Source organism: Leguminivora glycinivorella, chromosome 14, assembly GCF_023078275.1.
Source record: "Leguminivora glycinivorella isolate SPB_JAAS2020 chromosome 14, LegGlyc_1.1, whole genome shotgun sequence".
NCBI classification, from domain to species: domain Eukaryota; kingdom Metazoa; phylum Arthropoda; class Insecta; order Lepidoptera; family Tortricidae; genus Leguminivora; species Leguminivora glycinivorella.
The window spans coordinates 7,489,774-7,502,489 of record NC_062984.1 but is presented as its reverse complement, the minus strand read 5'-3'; the positions used below and the strand labels follow the sequence as shown (position 1 = coordinate 7,502,489).

Here is a 12,716-nt window from a genome sequence, read left to right as displayed (position 1 = left end):
TCGAAGTTATTAACGTTTTTCCGCTTGATTCTTTATTGAACTAATACTGGGATGAGGTTAATTTATTTCGTCGTAGCGTATTATGAGACATATTTTGTCGCTTGATTCTTTAATGCAAATTGTTAGAGGTAAAGTGAATACTGGAATAAAATAAAATTTCATATATTTGAGTAAATAGTGCTATTGTAAATAAATCAACAACAATGTTTTCCTCCACAATGATTAGGACTAATCCGTCTAACAATTTAGTTTTGTTCTCCAATCAACTTTTTTTAATAAATGTCAAAAAAATCAGCATATATGGCAAAATTGGCATTGTAACTAATAATAATTCATTAGTACTAGCCAGGATTACACACATAAGATCTTATGATATAACAAAACCTCTTGATACTTAGTTCTCATTAAGCGAAATATCCTGCAATTTCAAATATGTAACAACGAATTAAACGACACTATTAGGGCGGTTAAATCGATATTGCGTTTATAAATCATCAAAACTTTAAACCAAAACGAATTAATAACATTTTTATGGCGTTTAACTCGATTTTGCGATTTAGAACATACGCTTATTATAATTTGTAAAAGTAAATTTGGCGTTCAATTCGTTTTTACGTAACGACTTAGTATACAGGACCATACAAATTTTAACGTGTCGCTTGATTCTACCCCTTAAAATAAGGCTGTAAGCATGATTTTTCAACAAAGAAATAGTCAATACTATAGATTATCACATTTATATCCGAACTGCATTCATAACTTTTTTTTCGGATTTTGGCGCTTAGTTCGCTATTCCATAACACCGTCCAATTATTAATGTAATTGTCTTAAAAGTTTTAAATTTTAAACTTCTGATCAGCAGAAACGTATGCAATCGATGCCACTAGGCTTAGAATAAATTTAAAATTTAATTAAAATATTTTTTTCTCAAACATGGTATGAAATATTGATGTTATGTGCCTTATAATTGGCAGCGAAGTATGACGTTGCAGGTGCGGCTAGGACGATTGATAGATAATGGAATTTCATACAAACCTTGCAGGCCAAGGCCGGCAAAGTCTTCTTTTTTAATTTCCAAACACAGATAATTGTGACATAACATCCAGGTATTTAGCCAATTAAAAAAAAACTATAAGGGGCTTTATAGACGTGCCGACTGCAACTGGTACGGGCCCTAGACAATATTTGATTTTGGGTGCGTTTTCATACAAAAAAAAATTTTTCGTTTTTTTTTTTATAAGCGTAAGAAAAGAAAAAAAGAAAAGAAAAAAGAAAAGAAAAGAAAAAGAAAAAAAAAGAAAAGTATTTCGTTCCCCTTCAATACCTCGTGTAGGTATTGAAGGGGAACGAAAATTCGATTATTTTTGCGCTACAACGCACCGTTTAGGAGATACAGCCATCCAAAGTTACTATTTTCAGTAGACTTTATTTATTTCATACCATGTTTGAGAAAAGCACTATACATACCTCGGCGGGAAATGGGGTTGCCCGCCTCAGACCTATCCGGCCTCGCGCTCGCATTTGTCCCGGCCTCTGTAGTAATGTACTATTTTTATTCATAGGCCACGTTTTTGCTTTTTGCTAGTCTGTGGCCAAGAGTAAGCCCATTTATAATAAAAAAAATTGCTGAAGTCTTGGTGGCTTAGTTGGCAGAGCGCTGGAGTATCGATTCAGAGGTGAGTTCAAGTCTCACCCAAGACAGACATTTTCCACTTTTAAATTTAGAAAACTAAAAAAATTAAGGGCTATATCATCCAGGGGTAAAAGAAAATTTTGCCTATGACACAAGTTGGCTCCGCGCTCGCCTTCCAAAGGTCCAGAATACCCAATGATTTCCGTGATATGAAAGATGTATTCCCGGTATACACTAATAGACCTTAACCTTCTAGGAATCTTGGAAAGCACCAGAAGCCGGATTTTCATCGGACTCGACGATCCGGCTCGACACGGTGAAATCACCACCCCACCGGCTATCCCTCACTAACGATTACTTAACAGGTAATTAAATTACATTTCCAATCAGAACTCCGCAATAATAATTTCACCGTATTAACAGGTACAAAGATTTCCACAACAAGGACAGGGCGATTAATATAATTTCAACCAAATTCTCGTTTGCGTGCTTTGATAGAGCGATGTGACGCGATCGGTTGATGGATTCGCCTCACACACGCAAGTGGTTGCATCGACTGCTCGTTTGACTCTCATTCGTGCACAGCTTCGCACCATTTTTGTTGCGCATATGCCACGTCCTTACGCAGTAATACATAAGTCAGCACAGGTAACAAAAAACGGCACGTGCCACGCCTCTCAACGAGGCATCTCCACAATTTGATTGATAAATTGCCCCTTTTTACACAATGGCGAGTTACCGGCATTCTCACAGCGCTCACGTACTCGATCGATATTTAAGACTAAAATTTTCTTTATTAAACATGCCCCGGGCTACGAATTTATAATTTATACGTACTGAGTGAGTTAATACATAATAATCCTAGCCCCAAGAGAACGTCGTGAGCTCATTGGCGACAAATTATTCAAACAAACCAAAAGTAATGAGACTTAAGACTTTCACATACCTTCTGTATGCCGACGCCCGCCCCTTTCACGTGTTTCTCAATTCACTAGAACTTTTAAAGTATTAACGATTAAAATTAGGAATTCTACACAATTGCAACAAAAGTGTACTTTGCCTTTGTACACAAAAAACACGTCTGACAATTTTATTTAAGGCGCATTTAGACACTGCTCGCACTCGCGTCGCATGCGATTTAGTTACATTGTGGACTATTGAGGTTACATCCAATTCAGCCGACCGATCAAATGCCGCTTGGGAACTCGCATGCGAGATCGCGTAGTGTGTAAATCAGTGCTACTAGTTTGTCTCAAGGAGCTCGTCTTCACACAATCCGGTCTCAGGGGCTGCAAGCATTAATCTCACAGCTTAGAATGCACAAAGCACATTGAAATCAAGCGTGAATAACCGTGATAATACTAACTATTCTCCATGTTGCTGTGAAAGTGGCGATTAACTAGGTAAACCAATTAATACATTGACAGTATTGAAACAGAGCGGACAGGCAATACGGAAATCGTTTTGGGATCTGATCTATGAGCAAACTACTTGTCCTCAAATATCAATGAAAAATGAAAAAGTTTTTGTAAAAAAATTGTTCTTTGAAATTAAATAGCTTCAGTCCATTATTGGAACTATTTCGCCACTGTCAATGTGATATGAGCTAATATTAATTAGTGATTTTGGCACGGTAAGTAGGTACGACAGTGCACGGTGAGTACAATTAATAATCAAACGAACTTACCTGTGAAGTTTGATTACAATTATACGAGTATCCAAATCCGAGACAACAAATATTATTTACTATGCAGCACACGGAATCGTACCGTCCAAAGTCACACATTTCAGAGATATAAAATTTAAAAAACAAGTTCTCGCCATGCATACCTACTACCTTCAACATAGCCCAGCGCCCTGCGGCGTAAACCCATCATTATTTTAGAGTAGATCTTTTTGTGTCGTGAAACCATTTTATTGTTATTTTTTCGGGGTTGGGGGGCGGGACTTTGTTGTCTCGGATTTGGATACTCGTATAATTGTAATCAAACTTCACAGGTAAGTTCGTTTGATTATTAATTATACTTCCTATCCAAATCCGAGACAACAAATATTATTTACTATGCAGATGTTCAGAGCCTTGCATGTCAATACAAATACTGCATGCGAAAATAAAATAAAGTAAGAACATCAAAATATGATATAGTGTTAAGTTTCGTATGAGTACCTACTTAATGGTATTAAGTATCTGATGATGTGACGTCATGATGACGTCATTAAGCAAATTAAAAGTTATTCCTATTATTTAAAGTTAAGTTATTCCTATTATTTTATATATAACCTATTGAAAATGTTATAATTATATTAAGCTTTATGAATGTTTTTGATATTCCCTGGTTATGGTAACACTGATTAGTTTGCAACTTCTAAGGTCTTAGAACGGCGCTTTTTGGCTTTTAATGAAATGTTTTTAAATTAGTATTAATTACGTTTTAAAGTCAAGGTCATTATAGTTTCATCAGTTTTCATTTAAGGTTTTTCTGATGTACAAGAAATCTCATGTAAAATTATGCGTAGCAACAAATTCCCTTTTGTGCATTGGCAATGCAAGCAATAAGCATACGCAGTTACAATGTTTTATTTATATTCTAAGGTGAATTAAAAGTCAAATTCAGTTACTATGCAATTAAAAAGTAAGTCCATACAATGCCTTAGTATACTACTTTCTAAATATTGTTTTAAAACGTCATATCACTTTGTTCATATAACATAAGTAACCTGGTAAGTATTATATTAATTTATATAGATGCCAACAAAAAAGGCTCCTATACTTAAAAAGGAAGAAGTAAACTTAGCTAGTTACTAGTTTAATTATTATGTAATTATTGCCGATGTTTTGAGGACAAAATATACAACATTCAATTTTAACATCTGATTGTAAAGTTGTAAAGAAGGCAAATGAGCAGACAGATCGCTGTCACCCATGAACACCAAAAAACCTGAAGCATTAGAACTTTTTTAAAGGTGTGTTTGTCCGGTAATCCTTCAGAAGACAGTTCTGCTTATTCCACACTTGCCACAGTTTCCTTTATTAATTAATTGAGGGAGTAACAAACAACAAACATACATACTAATAAAATAAAATAACGTTACAGTAAAGCTGTACTATGTATTGTGATACAAAACTACAATTAACAAGAAAGAAAATAGGTAGTTGGGTTATACAATCAACTATTATAACTATTTAAACTTTCTTGTTACTAAGCGAGACTGTATGTCAATCAGGGATTTCAAATTTAAATATTAATTTCATTGGAAACTTTATTTTCTAATTGGATTTATTAATCTAGCTGTTCACGGCTGCAATAACTCTGCATAACTGCACAACTATATTGTGTGTATTAGTTTCCATCGGCGATTTTACGCCCCGGGTATATAGGCCTAGATAATGTGCACCACCCACGAGTCAGCCCCTGTTTTCCGTACCACAATTCCCCTATAGTTTAGAGCTCTAAATATTGTATTAGATTTCTCTTTCAATCGAGGTATGTTAATTAAAGTGTAGGATGTAGGTAGTTAATGCGTATGTGGCAACGTACAGGTATAGTCGTTGCTCGCCTGGCCCCGTAGCCGAATGGCATTTCTCCGACGCCAAACGAAAGCGATACGCCGCTGGCTCTGTCGCGCCAATACGCAAGCGCGATAGAGATAGATATCTACTAGCGCTTCGTTTCGTGAGCGTTTCATGAGCGTTTGTGCCATTCGGCTAGCCACCCTGAAAGGGATTTATTGCGCCTTGATTATTTATTTTCATTATTATAACTATTATAACAGCGAGTAATTAATGATGACACGTACTAAGCATTGTAAAGTGATTTGTGTAGGTATAGGCTGTGGTATAGGTCATAGAGCTATGACTGAAGGGTTAATACGGCGTATATTTTATTATTTTAGTGTATGCATGATGCTCATATGGTGTAGCAACATTATATTGTATGTCTTGTCAGAGCAATAGTATTAGCAATTTTAAGGAAAATAAGATTTACATTTTTGTTTACTGTTCAATCATTGGTTCATTGGTTCAATCCTTAGACGAAAGTGTTCTTATATTCATTCTGTATAATGTGCGTTAAGTAGGTAGGTACCTACATAAGTTATATAACAACATTACATTACATTAAATCTGATTAACAAGTCTCGAGATAATGTAAATCTCATTAACATTAACACTTTTAAAGCGGAGTAATGTTACTATCTTTAATTTGTGAGAGACCAAGGAGCGGAGCGGCCGAAGAATAAACAGATTGAATACAGCGAGGAGAGAAGCAATCTAAGAACGTTGGAGTTGCGAGCGAAGAGCGAAGTGACCGATGAACGTAGCGACAGAAGCGTGAATCCACCGAAGCGTAAACCGATTGAAAAAACACAGTGGACAATGCACTGTGAGACCGGAATTCTCAATGTAGTTTGAACGAAAGAAGAGCTCCTGAGACAATTTGTGGAGAAAATATAGTCATTTTAAGGTTGACTTGATGTGCATATAGCTAGAACGCTATAAATACAATGTTCTCTATAAAATGTATCTATAAAAGTGGAGCCATCGATACAGTTTTGAAGCAAAGATCACACTATTAATGTTTATTTTATTTATTTCCTAATAAAGTGGAGCCCACAAAGTTTCAACAGTCAGAGAGCGGAGATCTTGACTTCATTCGTGGAGAATTACATAGTAAGTTTAATTTAAAATGATAACATTTTGTTTTAATTTCTTGTGTTTTATATATATAATTATGGTTAGTATTTAAATTTATCATTATTTTTTGACTAAGTTGTTTAAGATTATTTTAATTCCTTATTTATTGTATTATTATTTTTGTATTTTTGACATGTTTTGTTTATGCCATTAAAGGTTTTGAATTGAGTTGAATGGATAGCCTATCACTGTTAAAATGTGCCACAAACAGCTACTACGCCTTAAGCGGAGCCTTCGATACAACTTGTGAACAAAGATAGCAACGTTACTGTTAAAGTAGGGCACATATAGCTACAACGCATTTAGCGGAGCCCTCGACACAATTCATGAAAAAAAATAGCCACGACACTGTTAAAGTGGGGCACATATAGCTACAACGCATTTAGCGGAGCCCTCGACACAATTTGTGGAGAAAAATAGCCACGACACTGTTAAAGTGGGGCACATATAGCTACAACGCATTTAGCGGAGCACTCGACACAATTTGTGGAGAAAAAATAGCCACGCCACTATTAAAGTGGGGCACATATGGCTACAACGCATTTAGCGGAGCCCTCGACACAATTCGTGGAGAAAAAATAGTCACGCTACTAATAAAGAAGGGCATTTTACTGTAGGTTCAGATATAATTTTGCATGCCATTTTTGGCTAAACATGTATTGCTAGTCAAAAATAGTAATGTACCAACTAATGTATACCATGTTTATCGCAATAAAGTAATTCATTCAATTCATTCACAAATGGCTACAACGCATTTAGCGGAGCCCGCGACACTATTTGTGGAGAAAAATACCACGCCACTATTAAAATTTGGTACATATAGTTACAACGCATTTAGCGGAGCTCTCTCGATTTTTTTTTTTTTTTTTTTTTTTTTTTTTTTTTTTTAGTGGGGTACCCAACATTGTAATCTCAATTTTCATCACTCATCAGGGTTTTATTTCTTTTCTACCCGATACTCAACCAATCATCCTTGACGCTATTATACTATCGGAATACTATTTCAAGACATGCTTACAATATTTATTATTGACACAAGTAAATCTTTATTTACAATAAGCTCTTATAATTATAATCTCTAATGTCTTAACAATGTCAAACAATATCTAATGTTCTAATGTCTTTATTTTTATTTCTTTATGATTTAATTGCTGGACATAGACACATGTCATCCAAATAGTAGGTAATTACTTACAAAAAGAGACTTGCTCACATAGGGTACTTGTCTTCACACAAAACTGATAGAAAAAATTTTGATGTGACCATGATGCCGAGCTAGAAACCCGTAATGTTCGCATAAATCCTTTCGTCGGCATCGAAGTACGGCCCGTACTATATACAACAGCAAGCAACAGGCAACACTGTCAACACATTTGTGATCCCTATTACCACGGCATAAAGTCTAACGATAGTCAGTTAAAGGTGTTGCTGTTTGTGCCATGGATTCGGTATTAGTTAAGGCGCCTTAGGTAAGATCGTGCAAGCGCATCCTGTTTAAATGCATCAGTTACTGGCAATGTGCAGTCGGTCATTATATTTATTAATACATTATTGAATGAATCAACAGAAAAAATATAGTTTAATTATTGGTTCCAGTATTTGTAAATATTGCTACAACTATTGCTCGTTTGACTTATAAATATTGTTGAATGTTGTTACAATTTACATAACGATGCGTTTTTCTTTTAAACTTTTTATAAAAGGCGCTTTATCACCAACCAGAAAAAATATGTTTATAGATCAGACATGTTGTTAACGTATAATATACTGTTCTATACGCCTACGATATATACGAGTAAAATCATATTCGTAAATATTGAAGTCAGAGATCACATCGATTGTCAGTAGGTAGTTTAATAGTTACATATTACTGTAAGTAATCTGTGATTTACGTATTACTTAAACACATATACTAGTAATAAGGTAACACTACATCGTATTACTTTCCTACTGCAACTTAAGTATTCATACCGAAAGCCTTTTGTTTGAAAAAGAAGGTAGTCGTAGAAAATCCTATCGTATGACCAAATATGACCGCAAATAAATTTAGTATTTCGTTAACTTCTTAGTTCTAGTTATCAATAGGCAAGTGAGGCAAGCTACTTAAATGATAGTACAATTGTGTGTTAATGTGTAAAATCACATTAGCTCGTAGCTACGATCGAATGAAAAACAAAACTATTATACACTCGCCGATAACTAGACTAAACTCGCCGGTACTATACGGCGGTCGGCAGTTGTTCAAATATGGTTTGAATTCTATAATCACCATTTAGCGCACTATAGGTACATAAGTAGGTATTAAATCACTTACCGAACTTCATAAATTCACAACATTTACACTTTTAGAGGAACACTTATTTTGACGAAATTACGTGTGACTCGGACGACACAAAAACATGTAATGATGGGTTTACGCCGCAGGGCGCTGGGCTATGTTGAAGGTAGTAGGTATGCATGGCGAGAACTTGTTTTTTAAATTTTATATCTCTGAAATGTGTGACTTTGGACGGTACGATTCCGTGTGCTGCATAGTAAATAATATTTGTTGTCTCGGATTTGGATAGGAAGTATAATATAACCTATAACTATAAATGAAAAAAGATTTTTAATAACTCGGGCCGTAAGAATATTCCAAACTTGAGTCTTTAAATCGCTCCGGCAAGCCATTGTGATTTACTTACATTCGTTTGCGATATTTAACTTTCCCCCCACATGACACAACGCACTATAATGCCCTTTGTCATACATTCGCTATAAATCTATTAGAATAATTCCAAGCACACAAATGTCATAGTGTATAATTCATTACGCATTCCATACGCTCAGTTTGTCACTGCCTTTATTTACAAAACTGTTCAATTTGACTCACCAATGTATTTCTTTCCCAAGTAACAACAGTATCGGAGGTAAAGTCAAGCAACCTGCCTCCCACGCCACCTCAGCTGCAGCTAAAGCCAAAGTCTCCACGCCACGAGACGCCTGTGCCAGCACGACCGAAGAACCAGTCGCTGCCGCTTGTCAAGCAAATCAATGAAGAGGTAAGCATCACGTTACTTTACTGAAAACTTTTGACTGTTGTCAATAACTAAAAACGTAAGACAAAAAGAGCATGCAAATTCATTTACTGACCCTTTAACACAACTTGCTTTGTCGCGCGCGAGTCCATAGATCAAGCACGACTTCAAGTATGGACTCGCGCGCGACAAGGCAAGTTGCATTCGCAGCAGTGAGAAAAAGGATCCAAATCGATATTTATTTTAACACTAGTTTGTAGCCGTGTCTAGGTACATAATTAAATGTTATATGAATTAAATGTTACGCCCAAATTGCAGGTATGTATCTGAAACATTTATTAAAGAATAAATTATCTCAAAAACAATCTAACGCAATTAGATTTCGAATTTCAACAGTAAAAGACGCACTTTGAGCTGTGTCCCGACTTTTTCACAAAGTAATAGTATAATAAATACCTATCAAGATGTTAAAATATGGAAGACAGAGCAATTTAACGCCTGAAGTTTGCTTAATTGCCCTTTTAGAGTTTGGCCTAGACAAACCAACTATTACTAAGTTAAACAAGTCAACAAGACCTCGTTCAATCAGACTTATTGGATAAATCGTACTAGCTTCACATAAAATAGATTTAATGGATGGGAAATATTGCTCCTTCAATATAACGGCTCTTAAGAACCAATATTGTCTAATGTAACATGTAATCTAATGTTAGTTAGACAATATTGATTCTTAAGCGTCGATAACCGACTTTAACAGTGTAATATCACTAATATTACAAGATTTATAATGAGAAGCCCATTTATAATGAAAAGGGTAGATACAGACACCGTAAAGGACAATACCTATATAATAAATAAATGCCAATTGATAAATCCGGTATAAAAAAGCGAAATTTATTGAAAATCTTTTCTTTTAAAACGGACCGATTTCAAATCAGCAATCAGCTGTTACGAGTATTTTGAATTGAATTAAAGAACGAAGAAGCTGAAATTGAGCGGCTCTGTATTTGGACTTGATACTCTGGTCACGTATGAAAGCCAACACACGATTAGTACCTACTAGTACAGTCAACAACACAGCTGTGAATACAAAGTGCCAACAATATGTATACACACCTTAATGTGCATGCAATAAATTTCTGTTTACATATTTTTGGTACTGTCTTTATTCTCAACCTGTGTTGTTGACTGTACTCTTGTAAGTTGCCTTACTTAATGAAACGAATTTCAGTATTAATAGTTCATCGCGCTTAAAATATTATACATTTTATTAGAAAAAAAGAAGAAACATTTTATTTAAATAGAATAGAATTTTTTGTTGTTCGTAAACACCATATGAGACAAATAACAGAAATAAAGAATTTATGAAGTGCCACAGTTGCTGGTTGATATTACAATGAGATCAAGTGAAAATCACTGTACCAACATACCTAAGAATAAATATAAAGTTATTACCCAACAACGATTTCTGTCAAATCTATCAAGCTTGCACACTGACAATAACAGGTAGTGGGAGTGGGCGGGACAATACTATAAATAGGCTAGTTTCCTATACTTAAAATAAAATATTTTAATGCAGTGTACGAACTAAAGCACCACATAATTGACAACATTTCATATTTTTGAGCACTACTTTTTATTGTTTAGTTTGAAAGAACTCAATACTAAAAGATACACGTATTTTTTAATTTTTCCAAAAACTGCTATTTTAATGAGAAAATCCCTTCTTATTACTACTTCGAGCAGAAAGAACGTAAGTTACAAACGTCAAGACACAGCTTTATGACGTCACATGTGTTGTGTCATACACCTAAGAAAACGACAAAATCATTTCTAAAAAAAATGTTTTAACAGTCAGCTTAAACAGTCCGGTATGTCTGACTGTCAAGTGTCACTGTCAACCAATAGTGAATGACTACGAACCATAGACTAAGCCATGAATTTTTTAATATCTTTGCTACGAACTGTAATAAGTGTCACTGTCAAACTCAAGTGACATCCCAACTGGAAGATTTTTTTGTTATAGTGGCAGCTCTAAATCAGCTATTTGACGTCACTTCCCCTTTAAACTATTTTTAATATTTTCTATACTAAAAATACGGAAAAAAAATTAAAAAAAATATTTATGTGATCTACAAGCGTATATCTCGAAATGGTTTTCGATTTAGGGACATTGAAAATTTAGAAACGTTGTCAATTAGAAGAAAAATAAGGACAGTAGTTATTTGTACACATAATTTTTATTAAATAAGTCAAAGAGAAATACCTCAAAGTAGATGAATTGACCGTGACGTCACTCCTCAGTATTTCATAGTAATTCCATATTAACAAATCGTTTTGACAGTTCATAAAAAGAAGCTGATTTGACTAGTAGGAAACTAGCCAATTATGGAGATGGGTCAGTGTATAAACATGTATGTGGAAAGCGTGTTTTTTTTAAAGCCGGGTCCATTGCCACGTGTTTTTGTGCTTTTCTAACACCTAACATGTTTTCCATTTGTCGCAGCAAACATGTTTGAGTCTTTTTGCTAACAAAAACGCTTAAGCCACGCCCCTTTTGTGGAGAAACATGTTAGGTGTTAGAAAAATACAATAACCTAACCACTAAATTAAAATTTTGAAAAAACCCCCGACCGCGACATACCTCTAGTAGACCGATTTTCATGAAACATGGCTAAGAACACTCCCGACTTACTCAGCTTTCAGACAAAAAAAACTAAATCCAAATCGGTTCATCCGTTCGGGAGCTACGATGCCACAGACAGACACACACACAGACAGACAGACAGACACGTCAAACTTATAACACCCCGTCGTTTTTGCGTCGGGGTTAAAAACACGTTGCAGCGGACTCGGCTTACGCCGTGTCTTGCGTGGGCGACGGTCGCGCGACCGTTGCGCGACCGTCGCCGTCGCGTCTCATACGTCCATATCGATAAGGTTTGATTTCGTATGCGTCGCATCGCCGTCGCCCACGCAAGCCACGGCGTTAAGGATTCATTTTATGGCGGCTGGTGGGAGCATGCACAAAGCTGTGACGAGTGGCGAAAACCAGGGAGGCCTTTGCTCAGCAGTAGGTAGGACACAATACAAGGCTATTAAAAAATCATTAAAATAACAAAATTATTTATCGCTTTACATTATTAATTAGCTTCTCTCCTCAGGTGACGATCAACAACAACGTCAGCATAATAACATCGCGCTTCGACAGACGACGGTACCGGTTCAAGGACCTCTTCCGATTCATGGAACCCACGGGGTGCCTCAAAGAAAAAGAAGACTGGTCTTTGTACATCTTCCCGCCAGGAAATAAGTGAGTCGATATTTCATTCATGTGTTTGTGTGTTATGTGAGGAGGAAAATTGGAGGTCTA

At 35.6% G+C, this 12,716-nt stretch overlaps 1 protein-coding gene across 1 annotated transcript in view; it reads left to right on the top strand.

The window, feature by feature from the left end:
- Positions 1–12,716, top strand: part of LOC125233195 (voltage-dependent T-type calcium channel subunit alpha-1G) — a 294,775-nt gene that overhangs the window by 260,739 nt on the left and 21,320 nt on the right. Inside the window, exons 27-29 of the mRNA XM_048139099.1 lie at positions 1,890–1,998; positions 9,219–9,367; positions 12,508–12,656. Of these exons, the coding sequence (XP_047995056.1) occupies positions 1,890–1,998; positions 9,219–9,367; positions 12,508–12,656 (407 nt within the window). The remainder of the gene's footprint in view (positions 1–1,889; positions 1,999–9,218; positions 9,368–12,507; positions 12,657–12,716) is intronic.